The sequence below is a fragment of the Microtus oregoni genome, unplaced genomic scaffold (genome assembly GCF_018167655.1).
Source record: "Microtus oregoni isolate MIOR12 unplaced genomic scaffold, Mior012 000017F_ref0000208, whole genome shotgun sequence".
NCBI lineage: Eukaryota > Metazoa > Chordata > Mammalia > Rodentia > Cricetidae > Microtus > Microtus oregoni.
In genome coordinates, this window is record NW_024543076.1 from 32,907,265 (window position 1) to 32,927,500 (window position 20,236).

Genomic DNA, 20,236 nt, shown 5'->3' on the forward strand with positions numbered 1-20,236 from the left:
TTTTTGGTCGTTTGGAGGCAGCTTCATTTGAAATGAGGCCCTCAAACTAAAGGAGCCTATGTCTCTCTGGTCTAGAGAGCGTCTGAGTACCATAGTAAGAACCAGAGCCCTGGACGGGGGTTGCTGGACAGCCCCTCGCTGCCACATCCTGCTATGTGCCGCACACCGCTTCGCGCCTTAGGACCCAGAGGACAGAGCCTCAGGGCTAGCAGCAGTAAGCCTGCCAGTCATCATCCTTCCTTACCCGTCGGAATCCTGGCCATCTCCGGAACAACGCAGGCTCACAGAATTCATAGCTGGAGGCTGACAGTCCACACACACCGTGTATCCCTCTCGGAGATACTGCATCCATCGAGTCAGCGGACGGTTGTCCAGGGCACAGTGCGGAGTCAGGGACTCTGTCTTGAACTCCATACAGTATCTGGAAAGAAAGAAGTTAAGAGGTCACTTAGCATAGTTAGAAGTGACCGATACTGTAGGAGGTCTTCAGGGGCCGTGTCAGTTACACATGGCAAAGATTGTTCATTCTTTGCTTTTGAGGCAAGGTTTCACTGACCTAGGAGCAATCGTCTTGCCTCAGTCTCTGAAGTGACGGCATTATAACTGTGCCACCGTGCCCAGCATACGTACATGCTTGCTTACATACACACAGACATGAGATTGAGATAAGGGCTCACACACCTCATACTGTCCTCGAACTCGGCAGCGTAGCTGAGGCTGGCCTTGCACTCCTCAACCTCTGAACCCAACCCCACCCCAAATGTGCGGGCTGCAAGTGGGCACCACCGAGCTCAACCAAGTATTGGTTTTTTTTTTAATTTTTTTAAATTTATTTATTTATTAAGGATTTCTGCCTCCTCCCCGCAACCGCTTCCCATTTCCCTCCCCCTCCCCCGATCAAGTCCCCCTCCCTCATCTGCTCGAAGAGCAATCAGGGTTCCCTGACCTAACAACTACTAAGAGTTTTATTTTCAAAACGTATGCATCACTAAACACACAGAGAAGCAATCGATTACAAGTCAGTGTGGCTGTCTCTCTGACTGCACTTCAGTAAGAGAGGAAAAGGAGAGCTGGACTCACGGGAAGCAGTGGCACTGAATTTTCTGTATACGTGTAAGAGGAAAAATAGTAAAGCTTTTAGAAAGCAATGTGGGATAATAAATGTTATGAATTGAAATTATGAAAATCTTCTAAAATAAGATTATAAAAACACTAGCTAGAAAAATGGTTTATAATTAAACTACATTAAATTTAGAAATTTATGTTTATCAAAAGCTATTACTGAGAGAATTAAAGAAAAACCAGAAAGATATTTGCAGCAAGCATTGCTAAAATAGCTCATGTTTGCAATTAGAGTCTCGGCCCTTCTAATCATCTCCAGCACTTGGAATCATTTGTTCAACATTTTTCAAACACTGCAGTGAGGTAAAACACTAACTCCCTATGGCTTTGGATTGTATTTTCCTGACTGTTAGCAAGATCAGTTCCCCCTTTTTTCACCCATTTTATATCCTCTACATTTTCTTTTGAATTTGTGAATGTGTGTGTTTTTAAGATCTATTCTAAATAGGAGCATGCCTTCAGCTCAGCTTTATCTTAGCATTTCCTCGGTCAGATGTCCTACCAAGTATGTCATGGTGACAAGCCAACCACCACCAACTCCCCCAACTGCTCAGCTATTCACCTCTTGGTGCTTCCATGAGAATCTTAGACTTTTCTAGTTTTGTGAAGAGTGTCACTGAAGTGTTGGTGGTAATTATTGTACTGGGTCATATATCACCTTTGGTAACATGGCATTTTTACAGTATGACTTTTGCTGTCCCAAGTTCTGCTCAGCTGAATCTTTTAAGAATAAAAATTCAAGTTTCAATAACTCATCGCTAGTAAACAGCCTGGAGACCTGAGGATGTGGCTGCTGGGTCTCCTAACAGCTCTCTCTGTTAGAAGAAGAATGGATGCAGGTGAGCATGGAGGTGCCTTCCAGCCTGTGCGTGACGTGTCCGTGAGATGCCCTCCAAATGAAAATGTGTCAATTCTCAGATTCACAAACCAGCTCATGGAAACTTCAGAAGCTGCTGGGCATGGTAGTGTGCTCCTTTAATCCCAGATAGGTGGATCTCTGTGAGTTCTAGGCTGGCCTGGTCTGCAGAGTGAGTTCCAGAACAGCCAGGGCTACACAGAGAAACCCTGTCTCGAAAGGGAGGGAGGGAGGGAGGGAGGGAGGGAAGGAAGGAAAACCTGGCAGTAATTTTCAAGTAAATTACCCAGCATCCTCAGTTTGTGTAGACCACTGTGGAGAAGCGGCTTGTATTGTTCTCTTCTTGTTGAATGCAGAGCTGGTTATAAAGGCAGGAACTAGAAAAGGAAGAATTACACTGTATTCGCGCAAAGTACTCAGTAAAGTTTCCCAAACTAGATTCTATGCTTATCTGAGATCTCTATTTCCAAGTCCAAAGATCTTAGTGGCACAGTATCAACAGAGATTGCTGTAGCATCTTCGGAAGCAAACTGAATCAGTATTTATATGCATCTGATAACCACAGAGGGAACCAGAGACCTCTGCTGGGCATAGTGTCCTCCAGGCGTGAGAGAAAGGCAGTGAAAAGGTAGTTGGAGACGAGACGAGAGAAGGATCAAAGAAAGCAGAGGGGAAGGAGAGAAAACCAGAAGTGAAAACGAGAAAGAATAAAAGAAGAAGCGTGGGTGCCCCAAGCCTCTTGGGAACCGCAGCGTGGCAGCTTTGCCTCCACAAATCCCTACGGCTGAAGGCAGAGCTTGTGAAAATTGAGCAGGAGTGAAATATGTCCAGACGCGCATTGGAAAGCAGCTCAAAGTCCACTGCACCGAGGATGCGAGCTGTTTCTGAACATGCGCGCCCACATTGCACCGCACGGCTCTACCACAGCCTTGATTCTGAGTGGACTTTGCACTGTGTGTGCCTTCACACCAGGAAATGCTGGCAGACACACTGGCTCAGCTTCGAGGCCATTGCATGTTCAGGTTTGCGGTGTTTTTAACATGGATGCAAAGTCTTCTTGTTGAAGTATAATGGGTCAGTTACAGTAAACAAGGCCTTGATGTTTTCATAGAAGCCTTAACACACAAAAAAGAAACCCTGATTTAGAGACCAATACCAAGGGAAAGAGGTTGGGGTGGGGGAGATGGCTCAGACGGCAATGTGCTCGTTGCTGCACAAGCTTGAGGACTCCCTGCTTAGCAATCACATTAAAAAAGAAAATCCAGACATGGCAGCAACTCGTATAGAATCCTAATACTGGGGAGAAAAAAGACAGGAGATCCTTGTGTTCGCTGGCCAGCCAGCCAATCCAGCTAAATCGGTGAGCTCCAAGATCAATGAGAGATCCTGTCTCAAAAAGTAACATGGAAAGAGGCTGAGGGAGACACCCAACATCAACCTCTGGTCTCTCTGCACGCGCACAGGCACACACACACACACACACCACACATACATACACAGACACACACAGACCCACACACACATACATACACACACAAAACACACATACACACAAAACACATACTTACACAGACACACACAGACCCACATACACATACATACACACACAACACACATACACACACAACACATACTTACACAGACACACACATACATACACACACAACACACATACACCCGACACACACACACAGACACACATACATACACACACACAACACAACACAGTCAACTGTATATGTTCAGTACAGATAATTTTCCCCTAAATATGTCCAGTCCTGCTCGGGTGAATCTACAGATGAACAGAGCCTGAGAGGACTCAACAGCCCCTCCTGCCTTTTGCTCCAGAAACTGAACAATCCAGGTAAGGGCAGATACAAGCTGGCGTTGGGTTCTGAGATGCTAAAGTCATTGGCGTGAGCAAACTGGTATGAGGGCACTGGTTCAAAGAGGAAAAGCAGCTTCATAGTACGTGTGCACCTTCCTGGCTCCTGCCTGCCACAAGATGGCAGGCCTTAATTCCTTTTCAGATTTTCTTTTTTTCTTTCTTTTTCCCCTTTTCTCTATTTTTCTCTCCCTCTCTCTCTCTTTTCATTTTAAGAGAAGTAACCCTTTCTTGACATGTTCCTTATATAAACCCAATGGAGTTGGTTGTTTTTGGAAGCATTAGTCAGAAACCAAATCCCACATCTTTACCTGACTTCTCAGATCCGTCCTTGGCTTCTTGTGTTGCAGCAGCAGCAGCAGCAGCAACAGAAGTGGCAGCAATTGGCAGCAGCCACAAATGCAGAAGCACCAGCCCAGAACACCTCGACCTTCCTAAGTTGTCATAGGTGAAGCCAGGACCAGCGTGTACATGCGTGTGCTCATGCAGGAGGAGGGGAGGGGACAACCTCAGAGGTCAGTCTTGTCTACATTGTTTTAGGAGACTGCACAGCCTCTCTGCTGAGGCTGGCTCGTCACAGTGGCCACTGATCTTTAGAGATCATGTGTCCCTTAATACAGGTATTATAAGCACATGTCTACCATGCCTGGATTTCACCTTCTGATCTTTACGGCTTCCTGTCCAGGGGCTGCCAATGTAGCTCAGTTATTAGAGCATTCTCTTAACATGAGGGAGGCCCCGAGTTCTATCCCTTGTGCTGAAAACAAACAAACAAATGTGTGGTTTGTCTATATAATCCTATCACTCAGGAGATAGGGGAATGAGAATCAGAAGTTCAAAATCAGCCAAGACTGTAGGAAACCCTATATTCATGTTTACTTTCTATGTTGATAGTCTATGTTTTTGTTTGTTTGGGGACAGAGTCTTGCCATGTAGCCCAGGCTGATCTTGAACTCCCAATCCACTTGCCTGAGCCTCAACAGCCCTGTCTTACGGCACATCTTAAAAGCAAAGCAGTCCCTCGGGATCCCATTTTCCCCCCGCCCCAGCGGCTGCAAGGTTTGCATCCAGGTTATTCTTCCCCCACGCATGAGTTCTGCACACCGTCCAGGAGCCAGATGGCCCGCGGCGCTTTGAACCAAAGCCACTCTTTAATAATAACCCACAAGTTTAATTTTCATATCTTGAGGGTTGTAAATAATTTAAAAGTTATTTTTGCCTTCAGCCCCAACCCTGCTTCTGTGTGGAAGCACGTAGCTTGTGCCTCAGGACACGGTCTCTCAGTAAGTGACGGCCCCCTTCCTTTTCCCTTGCTGGCAGCAATACTCAGGTGTAATATGGTCTTTGTTCAGAGGTCATTCTCCACCTCTTTGGCAACCTATGGACCCACCATTGCTCCCTTTTACAGCAAGTTTCACTTTTAAGAAACATGGCCCTGCAAATATTTCCTTTGAACATGAAAGGAAATGAAATTTGCTTTGAGAGTTTCATAAGCCCTCTGACACAAGGGCATGCCACAAAAAAGGAAAAAAGAGCAGGTCGCTCTGTACATACCGAAGAGAATAAAAGGGAAATTTGGCAAACAACCCCTGGTCTTTTGTGGGGAGGAAAATGCACACAAACCTCATTAATGTGCAGCGGTTCGGTTTTTTATATTTTTTTAGGATAAAATATCCTATACCTTAAGTCAAACCAGAAAACTCATTAAGAAGAGAGTAATCTTCATGGGCTTTTATATTTTGTCTTAGTCACCAGATCCATAATCCTAATTTTAATGATGCAATATGGAGGGGAGCCGCACAGGGGTCGTAGCCATGGGCTCCTAGTTTTCGCTGAGAGCCCTGCAGTTGCCTTCCAGGACTCTATTGTCTTCATAGCGTGCAAGCCCAAGATAACGACTTGTCCTAGTCTCTGTGGAAAACAGAATGAGGCATCATCGGGCACCCTCAAGATGTCTAAGTCCCAATCTCTAGGATGTGTGAATGCCTGAATGTTTGGTGTTACGTGGCAAAGAGGGAGATTAAGTATACAGATGGAATTCAAATTGTTAGGCAATGGGGTCTGAAACAGCAAGGGTCTCCATCTTCTAGATGTGTCTCAAGCAGTCACAAGGGATGGTTCATAAATCTGGTGGGAGGGAGACCCGACTTCAGAAGAAAGGAATGGGTAGATGCAATGCGGGTAGCTGCAGAGATGGAAGGAAGCGTGAGGCAGGGCTGTACTTCATCTCCGAAGGTGAGAAACCAGGCTGGAGAGATGTTTTAAACATTAAAGGCGAGGCCCACAAACACCAAAAGATGAAAAATGTTGAAAGCAAGCTGGGCCCTCGAGTCAAAGGATGTTACGCAGCCTCACTGATACCTCAGCTGTAAGCTAGTAAAACCCATCAGATTCCTACAGAACTCTCAGATAATACATTTGTATTGCCTAAGTCACCAAGCTGGTGGCAGCTTAACTCCTGAGATAGGAGGTGGATGTACAGACACACCATTAGTGTTGTTCCTAGAGCCTGCTCCCCTGAGAGCGAGTCGCTGCATTTCACCACTGTTTGCTGTCTTGATGAGCTGAGAATTACCCCGCTCCTAATCCTGATTCCGTTCAGATAAAATAACTTTCTTCTCCTTCTGTATCTCTGTTTTCCCATTTTACTGTGAGCAGCAAGGAGACTCAGGCTGTAGTGCTCAGAGTTCTCCTTGGCTCGTTCATTATCACTTTCAACTACTTCCCACGTAACTGGATGATACACCGCCACTCTTTCTGCTCCTGTATCTCAGGAATGCCCTTTCATCCACGGCAAGCCTGGAATGACTTTCCTGAAGAGCCTTCACTTGCTTCAGTCCAGACAGCCCTGCGCTGAATTCTGTCCCTCAGAACTAGAAAACATATGTGTCATGTTAAGGCACGAAGTTTCTGGGGATTTGTTACAGTAGCCATGGGCATGGATATGATCCTCGGAGCACGCCTATGAAGACTGACTCAAGACCGCTTATGAAATCTCTCTGAACTTGGTGCGTGTGCGTGTGTGGTGTGTGTGTGTGTGTGTGTGTGTGTGTGTATGTGTGGTGTGTGTGCGCGCGTGTGCAAGTCTGTAATCCCCACCCTTGGGAGGTAATGACAGGAGGATCAGAAGTTCAAGGTTATCCTCAGCTACAAATTGAGTTTGAAGCTAGCCCGGGCTACATAACCATGATCCAATCTCATAAAAACAAACAAAAATTTGTGCCATTTAAAAGTGAGGTATAACTACACCTCGAGCTAAGGCTCATGCACTGTCTACAGGAACTCTGGTAGAGGTGGGAAGTAGCAATGGGTACACATGTGACCGGGTAGCAGGACAAATGCACTTACTACATCAAGGTGGGCTCTCTTCCGTGCTCCCACGTCAACCTGAGAACCTTACTATAATAGTGGTGGGTGCGTGCCAGAGTGTGCGTGAGGGTTAGAGGAAAACTGGCAGGAGCTGGCTCTCTCCTTCTCCTGTGTGGGCTCCAGAGACTGTCCTCCAGCTGGAGAACCGTCTTAGCACAATGCTCGTCACTGAACTGTAATGAGCTGTGATGGATGCGCTTGCTATTTGGGTTCGAATCTCTAAAACCCACCACAGTCGTGGCGTGCACAGGTGCTCGGTGTTACCAACTGGATGAGAATGCAAGAGAGATCTGGCTAGGACATGCGTCAGCCCCTTGATCACTAGGATTGGTCCAGCTTGTCTGGCTCTGCTAAGCAGGCATTCTGTTCCTCCCTCAACACTCCGTGAGCATCCTTTCTTTAGCTGTGTGCTTAGCTGAAGCAGAGGACCTCTCCTGATGGAGGAGGATCAGTCTTCAAGGCTGTGAGAAGAGCTGCGCTCCCCTGCTGGCACCTCCGCACCAGCTCAGAGAGTCAAACAAATCCTGAAGAACCCTTCAGACCGAATGCTCACATTACTGTTTCGCGTCCCTCTTTCCTCCGAGTTGTTTTATCTTTTCATGTGTACTTCGTGAACACTAGTGATTTTACTGAGTTTCTTCTGGGGTAGTGTGTTGGGAGGGGGTGGTTTAACTAAAGTGAGGAAAACCTGCATATTCTATCTCCCTCTTTGCAGAGTGAAGATGTCTCGATCGTCGTTAGTTCTGAAAAGTTCTTTGGTAGAGAAACAGCTCCCTCTGTTCACATTGTTATCACAGAAGAAGACAAGCTTGGGAAACGTTTGCCAGCCATGACGCAGGCAGAGGTGTGAGACCATGTTTGAGATATTCTGAAACTCTAGTGAGCATTAGACACTCCAGAAGAGTTTGTTACAACTCAGACAGAATTCTGGACCCACTCCAGGAATTCTGATCCCATGGGTCTGGGTCAGGCCACAGGAACTTGTATTTCTAAGGAGTTTCTAAGTGATCCAGAGATTCCTGGTCCAGGATCTGGTGTTAGCAACCACCACAGTTTAATATTCGGTGGCTCCATGCTCCCCAGACAGCCTAAGTGGAGTTGTCACTACAATTCACGGGGGGCGGGACCTTAAGGACCAAAGTTGAGACTAAAAATGTGACGATTGCCCTCTTCTTTGCAAACTATGAGGTTGTTATTTATGAGCTTAGGAAGGCAGTATAACACAAAGTCTACACAGTGTTTAAACAAGGCCAAGGGTAGCTTTAAGACGCAATAGAAAAGACAGTTGCGTCAAATCCTTAGTGGGGTGTGGTGTCAGGAGCTGTGAGAAGGAACATTTGGGACCAAGTGGATGAGGGTATTCGAGAAGGAACATCTGGAGCTGCTGGACAGAGGAATAGGCACCACCAGGCGGAAAAGAGGCTGTCCAGGGGTCTGAGTAGCCGCCAGGTTCTCCCGGGGACACACTGTCCCTGAGTGTATGATGATCACACGTCCTGGTGCTTGCATCTCATTGCCCATAACGTTTTCTTAACTTTCTTGCCAGGACTGCAGACTGGGAAGTGGTACACAACAGCCTGCTGTTGAAGAAACCCTTCTAGCAGCCAAATACCATGAATAGAGTAGATGCCCTTCCTGTGAAGTAGACTCTGGGTCATAAGAACCACCAAAACCCAAGAGTCATACAGCAGCCATCTAGGGGTGCCTGTCATGTTCTGTTTTTGCAGAGGGCTGTGGAGGAACACAGACATTTCTAATCCACACGCCCCTATCCCAGAACATATGAACTCATTGAGATGGACCCCTCTGGATGTCACCCCAATGTGGCGGCTTATGACAGATGGCCTGGACCGAGTATGAACCACGATTGCTTCTGTGAGCCACCCCTTTGGAGCTGCGTAATTATTTCTCCTTGAGCTGAATGTGACTAGTACATCAGGGAGAGGCCTCCACTGCAGCCCTCCACTGAGTCCCTCCACTGCACCCCTCTGCTGCACCTCTCCACTGCACCCCTCCACTGCATCCTTCCACTGTGCCCCTCCTCTGTGCCCCTCCACCTCATCCCTCCGCTGCACCACTCTACTACATCCTTCCGCTGTGCCCCTTCACTGCACCCCTCCACTGCACCCCTCCACTGCGCCCCTCTACTGTGCCCCTCCACTGCGTCCCTCAACCACATCCCTCCACCTCATCCCTCCACTGCACCCCTCCACTGCGCCCCTCCTCTGCATCCCTCCACCGTGATCCTTTGTGATCACAGATCTGGTCACAATGGTCCCTACAGAAAACACCTCAGCAGCTTTCCTAGGCTCTTCAGGAAAAGACTAGAATCTAAAAATAGAATCCTCTCTAGTTCAAAGCTTGCTGGCCCCAATCCCCCAAATTTTCCACATCCATTTTTTTTAATAGCTCAACAAGGGCTTGGGGGATAACTCAGTAAACAGAGTGCTTGAGGATTTGAGTTGATCCCCAGAAACCATATAAAAACAGCCAGACATGGGGGGTGGGGGTTGCAGCACTGGGGAAATATAGAGAAGTCTACCCCTGGGGCTCAATGGCTAGTCTGCCTTGTTTATTTGATCAGTTCCAGGCCAGTGAGAGATCTTACTGAAAGAACAAGAAAAACCGGTACCTGAGGGATGACCTCCGAGGTAGTCCTGTGACCTTCACAGACATGCACACACGTTCACATACATGCACATTCATAGGCACCCGAACATACGAAGGCACACACCTTAAACAGTCAAGACAAGCAGCTTGTTAGCCATTTAGGGCTTTCTTGATTGCTTGCTTGCCTACCTGTGGCATTGCACCTCGAATCCACTGGTCATCCATTTGTAGACTCTGGGCTGCCACTGCCCTTCATACTTCTCTCACCCAGAGGCCCCTCAGAGTCTTGTAGAGTCCCCTCACTAAGAGCACTGTCCAGTCCTTCCACCTTGGGTGCTGCTGTGCCCTCCTCCCCTCTAGATAGCAGCCCACCATCCCAGAACAAGGTCTGCAGCACCGTGTGGATTTCCCCCTCGTGCTCTGCTCCAGCACTGCCCTTTCAGGATCGTCTCCCACGGTCCCATGTTGCCCCGGATCAGCCCTTCAAACTGTCTACAGCTGACCATCAGGTTTAAGCACACTGGTCTCTCTTCTGGGCAGTTCAGGATTTTTTGGCCTTATCCCTAAGGAAACCCCACCCCTCAAGATTAGAGGAAATTACTATATCACTCCTGCTTACAGGTTCTTGCATGTCCATTGCTTCAATTGGACAAATTTCCAGATATAGATTTTTAGGATTAATTTCCCGGGGACATCCGATGATTATGTCCCTTCCACTAAACTGAAGTCTCTGAGACTCTGGGCCTCACGTCAATTTTCCTCCCCACCATAACGCCAGCATACGGCCCGCGTCTGGCACCAAGTTGACTCTAAGCAAATAAGTACTCATATATGGAAAAAAAACTAATGAAATTGCGTGATAAAAATTATGTTGATGTAAAAATTTTTCAGGTTCTTATGAAAAACATATGGACTTTTCTACCCAGGAAAGCCAACATTTTGCCCTACTGGATTCAGCCCAGATCAGCATATTGGTGCTGGCCTCTGTTTATTTCTCTGTGAGCCTCACACGGTTCCTGGTGCCTTAGTGAACCAGGTTCCTAGCTCCCCTCATGAGTTACATCACATGTCTTTTTCTTTCTTTCTTTCTTTCTTTCTTTCCTTCTTTCTTTCTTTCTTTTTTTGGGATGGGCTCTGATTATGCTGCCCAAGGTGGCCCCGGATTCTTTGATGTAATGATCTTTCTGCTTTCTGCCCCGCAGTATTTTGGAGTACATGTGCCTGCCACTGCACCCGGACAAAATCACCTTTTCAACTGACTCACAAATCTGAACACTTCAGGCTCAGTCCTGTCAGCATAAGAGAGGTGAGCGTTTCAAAAGATCATTTTATCAGTCAGGTGGCGGTGGTGGTGGCGCACACCTTTAATCCCAGCACTTGGGAGGCAGAGATGGGCGGGTGGATCTCTGTAAATTCAGGTCAGCCTGGTCTAGACAGCTACATCCAGGACAGCTAGGGCTACACAGAGAAACCCTGTTTTGAAAAATTAAAAAAAAAAAATTATTGTATCACTTTGCTTTCATTGCTCATATTTGTTAGCGTCTAAATTAAAAGTTCTGTTTAACCAGGACTCACAGGCTACATGAAGTGGGTTACCCTGGCTGTTCTGTTTAACCAGGACTCACAGGCTACATGAAGTGGGTTACCCTGGCTGTTCTGTTTAACCAGGACTCACAGGCTACATGAAGTGGGTTACCCTGGCTGTTCTGTTTAACCAGGACTCACAGGCTACATGAAGTGGGTTACCCTGGCTGTTCTGTTTAACCAGGACTCACAGGCTACATGAAGTGGGTTACCCTGGCTGTTCTGTTTAACCAGAACTCACAGGCTACATGAAGTGGGTAACCATGGCTAGATGACAGCTAACCTGTGTGAAGGACCACCGTCTGATGTCCTTTGTCACCAGCTTGATTGATTTGCTGAAAACCGAACGCGTGCACGCGAGCGCTGGAGTGGCGCTAGGGTGGGGGTAGAATATTTACTTAAGTGTAAGTTCAGTAAAAGGGGTGAGGGTCGGTCAGCTCGGCGTATACTCGTGTGGTTTATTAGTGAGCCCATGGAAAGCTGGAGGGACCATCAGAGAGAGAGAGAGAGAGAGAGAGAGAGAGAGAGAGAGAGAGAGAGAGAGAGAGAGAGACTGAAGGAAGCAAGGGAAAGAGGCGTGTGTGCAGCTGGCTATTGATCTCTTTAATAAGCGCTTCCTGAGCTTCCTATCTGCTTTAAGCAGACTGCGCCCTCCACCTCATGGAACTTTCCCTGCACAGAGCATGACCTTTCAGGAAGTGGCCAAAAGTTATCAAAGGCAGCAAAGGCAGCAACCATGAAACTCAGTACCAAAGGAATGCCCGCAGTCCCGGCCCTGCGATGAGGTGTACTCCAGGCAGCCGGCTCGCTCTTCCAGGGGTGGGCAGGGTGCCCCTCCGTTCAGCGGCTCCTGCTGCACTGAACGCCTGCGCACACGCGTGGTGGGCTGGCATTGACCAGCACAGCCACTCCAGGGACTCCATTCTCCCACGAAGCACGGGCGAGCTGGAAGACAGAACGAGAATGTGCTCACCTGAGTAAACCCAGCCTGCCAGGTTGTTCCTGCCCATGCAAACACAGAGTCTATCTAGCTTGTGTAAACTTCATAAACTCAGTCATAACCTGCATCTGGAAACACAGCAAGTCCCAGAGACATAGGCTCCACCCACCCTGATGGGTCACTGATGATTAGGCACTTCTGAGGAGGTCCAGGAATCCCACAGTTGGCCAGGGACACATTCCAGGTAAATTGCTACAGGATTCTTCCTCAGGCTCCTGGGCTTACAAAACTTGCTCTTTTTCTTTTCTTTTCTCTTTTCTTTTCTTTCTTTCCTTTCTTTCTTTTCATTCCTTCCTTCCTTTCTTTTTCTTAGTAGTAACCTTCAGCACTGCCCCTGATCATAGCTTGATTTTCTTTCCAGATTATATTTTCACTCTTACCTATTTATGGAAGCTGGTGTGCTATTTCAATACACACATATAGTGTGTAATGATCAGATTAGTCATTGGTAAATCAGTTTTCTTAAACACAGAGCATTTCCTCTATGGGGCACTGGTAGCCATTCTGGTTAAAAGCCACAGTCATCCCACTGTGCTATAGAGCATTGGGAGTTATTTCTCCTGACTGCACCACAAGCCCTTAGCCATCCTTTCCCCATCCCCCTCCTCCCTCCCTTCCCAGAACATTAGTAACAGTAATATACATTCACTGTAAAAAAAAAAATGGGAAACATAATTATAGAAGCAAAATGTACCTTGCCCAGTCATAATCCCAGTACTTACTGATCAATTCTTTTGGGAAATGTAATGATAGCGATGGTGTAACTCAAAGGTAATATAAACAAAACAGACCCAGAGATCCGTGGGACAGAGCAGAGAGCCCTGCTGAAAGTCTGCACAACAGCCACCTGGTATTTTACAAAGAAGGCAGAAGTACACACTGAAGAAAAGGCAACTGCTAAGTCCTTCCCCCTGAAATGGCAATGTTGGTGACACTGTCCTAAACAGTGGCTCTGGCTGCATAAACAGAAGGGTTGTTACTGGGTGAACAGGCCACCCATAACCAGAAACCACCCATAACCTTCCCCCAACTCCATCTGGCAAGGGCGCTGAGAACAGGTCAGCTGAGACAGCCTGTGTCAGCCCACATCCCCACCCGCTGGCTGTCATATAAAATCTTCTCGCATTGCTATCGTTCTGCTCTTCAAATGATTCTGGGCAAATTGGATGTCTGTGTAGAGAAGAATGAAACCGGATCCTTATCTCTCATCCCGGATAAAAATCAAATCCAAGAGGATCAAAGATCTTAGTGTTGTCCCTGAAACTCTGCAACTGCTACAAGGTAAAGAAGTGGATATGCCCAAAATTATGGGCACACAAGGCCTGTCCGAGTGGGACTTCAGGAACTAAGGCCAAAACTGACAAAGTGAGAACTCGCGGATTTTAAGGGCTTTTGCACTGCAAAATAAACCTGTTAACACAGTGAAGAGGCGGCCTACAAAACAGGAGACGATCTTTGCCAGTTACACAGCTGACGGAATCAGTGCCTAGAAAACAAACCACCAAGATAGCAAATAAAAGCCCTAAGAGATAGTCTATGCACTGTCTGCATCACTAGGAGCAGCAGAAAGGAAACAGGAGCTTGTTTTATGCATTACCCAGTCTTCCTCTGCCTTTCTATGTCCTGTCCCCACGTTTACCTTTGCACACACAACTCCCCGCCCCCGCCATTAAATAAATGTTATGGATCTTGGGCTAAATAAATAAATCAAACGGCTTATAAAACTGGAGTTCTCAAAAGAAGCACAAATGACTAATAAATACTTTTTAGAGTGTTTGACATTCCCATCAGAGAAATGCAAATTGAAAGTACTTTGAGACTCCATCATACTCCAGTAAGAATAGCTATTATGGAGGAAACAAATGAGGGCAAATTCGGGCAGGACTGTGGGGGAGGGGCAACCCCTATTCACTCTTATCGCTAGCATGTGGCGGTTCCTTCAAAAACTTAAAAAATAGAATGGTCATTTTATCCAGCTTCAGTGATCATGGACCGTCTCCAACTCCTAAGCTAGGGCACACCTTTTCCCTGGTCTTTTCTGTTTTGTTTCGTTGAAGCGGGGTCTCTCTACATAGCCCTGGCTGTCCTGGAACTTATTCTGCAAACAAAGCTGGCCCCCAAACCCACAGAGATCTGCCTGCCTCTGCCTCCCGAGTGCTGTGATTAAAGGCGTGCGCCACCACACCACTGGCCCCCACCTGAGCCTCTGAAATCCTGGTATTAAAGATGTGTCCCTGAGATGGATGCCTTCTCCCCATAGCCACGATGGCCCTTTGGGAAATCAGAACATGTCACTTCTTGCTCCGTTCATCTCTGATGATCCCTCTCCACTTGAATAATGTATCTATAGGAGGAATCTCCGTAGATTGTATATTGATGGCCTCATCATTGTGACGAAGACATTGAGCAATCTGTGGACCATTTAAAATTGTCTATTCAAGCCCTTTGCCCATTTTGGAATCAGGTTTCTAGCTTTCTGTTGTCCTAAAGTTGTAGAATGAATAGTAACTCCTTGTCAAATTGACAAAGTTCACATATTTTCCCCATCCCTGTGGTCTGGCTTTTTTTCTTACTTGATGGTGTCTTTTCATGCAAATAGAAAGAATGTTTTTGTAATCCAGTGAAGATTATTAGCTCACCTATTTTTGTTGCTGGTGTTGCCTGTGCACAGGGGTGTATTTTGACATGCAATTCCAACATCTTGAAGAATTTCCCCAATGGTTTCTCTTACAAGTTTATAATTTGTTGGATCTTTTATTAGCTTTAATATTTGTTTGTGGAAATAAGCATTCATCCTTGTTCATTTGCATTTGGATATCCAGTTTTTCTGGCACCACTTTAGAGACCATCCTTTCTCCTTCTCGTTACCTTAGCGCCCTTGTTGGAACTGGCCATTAGCCAGGTGTGGTGGCACACACCTACCTTCTCAGCACTTGAATGATGAAGCAGGGAATTGTGAAATCCTGGCCAGTTTTGGTTAGATAGTGAATCTTGTTTCAGAGGTTTCCACCTATATAGCGGGACGAGTGTGGTCAACCAGAGCAGCTCATATCATGTCATCAAGGCATCGGGGAAAGCAACTCCTCAGCAGTCATTCTGAAGAGAATCACAGGCTGGTAACTGGTTGGGAAGGACGCCTCTGCTCTTCATTCTTTCTTTGCCTTATTTCCTCCCTGGACTTCCTTCCCTGTGCCTACTTGGTCCTTCCATGTGTTGACCTTGAACAGGACTTAATATTTGTATTCTAAAATGAATTTATTTCCAATTTTAAATTTTGAACAATACTATAGCATAAACACTGGCCATGTCTTTAACTTAGAATTTAGTAATGTGGCCTTGAGTTTAACTTAGCTGTATATAACAGATGACACTGGGGAGTATTTTCTGATAGAATTTAGCCTCTCAGGAATTCTTGAAAACTCTATCTCATGTCTAGCATTTCTTTGGTTGATTTGATACCATGACTGTAGTCTTTAAGAGTCACAGAATCCTTGTGTCAACTGTTGTTCTTATTGCCCCATATTTTTCCTTGACAAAAAACAATGTCATTTGCTATTTTTCCAATCTTACTTTTATATCCCTGTAAAGAGCTGAGTACCTGAGTAACAGGGTATACCTGGAGTCCCAGATACTCAAGTACTGAGCAAGGAGAATAACTGGAGCCCAGGAGTTCATCCATAGCCTGGGAAGATTTTATTGTAATCATCTCAAAATAAATAAATAGATAAATAAAATAAAAGTCTCTTAAAGACAAACAGAAGTTCTAGGATCCAAGACAATGTCTCCATGGTTTTATTCTAAGACAAAATGGAAGAGGGATGGAAATATAATTACAGGAATAAAAACGTGTTCCATAGATTTTGGGCTAGAGGATTAGTCTGGGATGTTTATTTCTCTTCCACTGTGATTCTCTCGTGAACTTTTGATTGAGTTGGAACCACACGAGATCACTGGTCCCAGGAGTTAGGAGTACAGGAACTTCTGACAGATTTATTACATCCATATATTAGAGCTATGTGACATGTATTTCCTTTTGAACTTTTATTAGCAGCCCTGCCCCTTTCCCACTAAATTTTATCTTTACAGACAACATGCTAAAATATTTTTCTTCAGATTCAATCTTCTCATTCTTCATATCCACTTTTACCAGCTGCTAATGGAATCTGTCGCTCGTTACCTCATAAGCTGGTGCACAAGGCCCCGGACTCCATGCTGGTCAACTGCTTAACAGCTAGGGTTTGATGACATCATCCCACTCACTCCCTTTAGAGGAAGGAAGCCTAGATTTAACGGGTACAGGAAATTCGGTGACGTCTTTCTCTTCTTTGTTTAAACTCAACCTAATATTCAGGTTGGGTTTCTCCATAAGCAACCTATGGGGCGTGAACTTGCATGCAAGGCCTTGATTTGGAAAGTGATTCCACTAAACATCATAAGGGAGCAGAGGAGAATAGACACAGACTACACATCTGTGTTCCTACTGTTGACCTAGCATACCTCCGACTCTCACCCCACTGGAGAAGGAGGGGAATGAATCATCCAGAAAGTTAGGAATGATGGAGTTCTTATTGGTTAATTGGCCCCAGATATCCCTACCTCCAGGTGCAGAATGACCAAGAAAAGAAAAGTAGTTACACTGTAAACAAGCATAAGATACATGTTTACATGTTCTGATAGGGAAAGCCAGTCATAGCCAAGTGCAAGAACCTTAAAAATTGTGTCACTGTTCGTTTTTGTTGTTGTTGTTGTTGCTTTGAGACAGCCTCGCCATTCAGTCCCAAGTGGTCCTGAATTTGCTTTGTAGCTGTTCTTGAACTCTCAGAGATTTGTCCAAGTGCTGAGATTAAAGGTGTGGGCTGCCACATCTGGTTTCTCTTTTGTTTGTTTGTTTTGTTGTTGTTGTTTGGTTTTAGTTGTGGTAGACTGATACAACCAAAAACAAGTTAAAGAAGAAAATGTTGATTTGACTGGTGGTTTCGGAGATGGCAAGTCCATCATGGCAGGAAGGTTCTGGTGCAGCAGCTGAAAAGCTGAAAGAGCGTATCTTAACTGCACACAGTAAACAAAGAGAAGAAGCCAGAAGTGAGGTGGAGCTATAAACCTTCAATGCCTGTGCCTAGTGACATCGTCTCTCCAGCAAGGCTTCACATCCAACGCTTCCTAGACTCTTCCAGTGTCACCAGGGTGACCAAGGGTCCACATATACAAGCCTATGGGGAACGTTTCTATCCAGGCTACCCTCATTTCATAGGAGACAAAATCCAACCTCCCTAACACACGCACACATACACAAACACACATGCACGCACACACGCACACATACACAAACACACAAGCATGCACACACGCACACATACACAAACACACATGCACGCACACACGCACACATACACAAACACACATGCACGCACACACGCACACATACACAAACACACATGCACGCACACACGGACACACATGCAAACACATGCGTACATACACATATACAGGCACATACACACACACACACACACACACACACCCCACCTTGGCACCAAACTTCTGCTACACTGCCTCTTTCGTCCCTGAACACGGTGAGCATGCGCAGACTCTAGGGCTCCTATCCACATTTTCACTTTGTTTTCAGTTTCTTCCTGTACTAAGTGGAGCCGAGCACTGCTCATCCTATAGTCTTAGTCAAATGGGTTCATAGTTAGAGTCCTTTCTCTCTGCGCCTTAAAGTTCAGGAGATCTGGCCTCGGCTGGCAGCCAGGAGTCTTAATCCTTTCTAACCCATTTACATCTCTCTCCAGTGCCTCCATTGGGGAACATTTGATCATACTGTGAATCCCAAGTTTGCATTTGTGTTAATTAAATAAAATGAACCTTGGGTCAGGAGGCTGAGTTAGCAGCTAGCTGTCAGAAAGTAACCATAGAACATCGGAGGGCACCTGGAAGACACAGAGAGATGCACCGGAAGCAGTAGGGAGGCATGCTGAGTGCTGCAGCTTTTTTGTCTTGGCAGAGTGAAGAGACATGGCTTTTTGGGAGAGCCCAGGAGAGAAGGTTATCTAGTTGCTACTCAACCTCTCTGAGTTAGCAGATTTTCACTCCAGCCTTTGAGTCTCCAGTCTTATTTGTAAACAGACTGAGAGAAATTTAGTCAGAGCTACCTTTAGAGGCAGTGCCATAGCCAGTGTCTGTGAGGACAGAATCCCCATTAGGCTGCAGCCTGAGAGGCCAGCCACTGCCAGAGCAGCCGGCCGGGAATTGCTGACTGAGATAGCAGTAGATTAAGGTGCAGCCATCGTGCTGAAGATAAACAACACAGCTCATCTCAGAAGTAAGGAACTCCTTCAATTTTATCATCTGTGTCTTGAAATGGTATTTCATTTTATTTGATCCCAATTTTTCTCACTCAAGGATTTTGGCATATATGGAAAAAATGTTTCTTGCCTGTGCCCCTCAGGGTCCCATTGAGTATCACAGTTCCGGGTTTCTCTTTCTACGGAGAAGACACCTCCTATCTTGGGCTATCATGGTCTTTCTCTAAGTCAGCCACACCTTTGTGGGTTATGCCAAATAAGCATGCTTGGTCTCTAGGTTCCCAAGAGTAGTTTTTTAAAAAATTTGTTGTTTAGTTGGTTATATTTTGAGACAAGACCTCAACGTACAGTCAAGATGACCTCAAACTCATCATCTAGCTCAAACTGGCTTAAAATGACAATCCTCCTTTGAACGCGATGTCTTCAAAAATAATTTAATTTTTTTAATTTAATTTAATTTAATTTTTTTCCCAGTCATGGCTTGTGGTATATGTCTGCAATTCTAGCACCTCAGAGTTGGAGGCAGGACAGTCAGAAGCTCATGGGCACCCTCAACTACATGGTGAATTCAGTGCCATCATGACAACCTATCTCAAAAAAAAAAAATCTGTTTTTCTTGACTCTCTCAAGTGAGCACATGCCACCACCACGTCACAAATTAAACTGCTAGCAAGGGAAGAGTCCTTCATTTTATCAGTACTATTGAGGTCTGTCTTCTCTGCTGTAGCGTCTTGATTCTTGATCTTGCCCTTGTACAGCAATCTCTCCCAGGTTCATCATGCAGACGCAAGTCCTCTTCTGGCCCCCATCCCTGCCGGCTACTCTTGGTCATTTAAAGCCAGAGTCTAAGTGCTTTCTCCCACACACTGAGTTCAGACATCCTAACACCCCTACAGAATATTCTTTGTGCACGTTACGACAATACCCATGTGTTCATAGCTATTGCTTCTTGACCGTCTATAGAAGGAATACAGAATGGCTCCCTTAGCCAGTACACCAAAGGCAGGCACAGCTCGTGTTATTTTATATGCCTGTCACCTTCCTGTTCCTTTCCAGGCATGTACATCCTCTTCTGGGCAGTCTTGTCAAAGCCCTTTCTGAGACTCAGATAAAACCACATTACCCAAGGGACTATTTGTACCGCAAAAAACTCAGCTTTTATTGTTTTCCTCTCACAACAACTGTCATCTTCCTCCATAGGTTTTAAAAACAATCTTTTGCGACATCAGGTAGCCTAGTTTATCAAATGGTAGCAAAACAATGGCATAAGCTACTTCGTAATACAAGCAGGATTTTAGAGATCAGGTAAACCTGGGGGAGGGGTACAACAGAAACAGAAAGGCAAGGATGCCTTCTCCTGGGTAATGGCTCCAGGAGAGCTGTGCTCCTGTATGCACTTCTGGGTCCCTCACCCTTTCCCGCAATGCTGGGGAACAAACCCAGAGCCTCATACACACTAGGCAAGGGCTCTGCCACCAAGCGACATCTGCAGCCCCCTTTGTTTC

General features: G+C 45.9%; 1 protein-coding gene across 1 annotated transcript in view; it reads right to left on the reverse strand.

Moving 5' to 3' along the window:
* Sbspon (somatomedin B and thrombospondin type 1 domain containing) overlaps positions 1-20,236 on the reverse strand; it is a 36,134-nt gene that overhangs the window by 6,153 nt on the left and 9,745 nt on the right. Inside the window, exons 2-4 of the mRNA XM_041667659.1 lie at positions 12,177-12,371; positions 2,265-2,355; positions 245-421 (exon numbers count right to left, since the gene is read on the reverse strand). Of these exons, the coding sequence (XP_041523593.1) occupies positions 245-421; positions 2,265-2,355; positions 12,177-12,371 (463 nt within the window). The remainder of the gene's footprint in view (positions 1-244; positions 422-2,264; positions 2,356-12,176; positions 12,372-20,236) is intronic.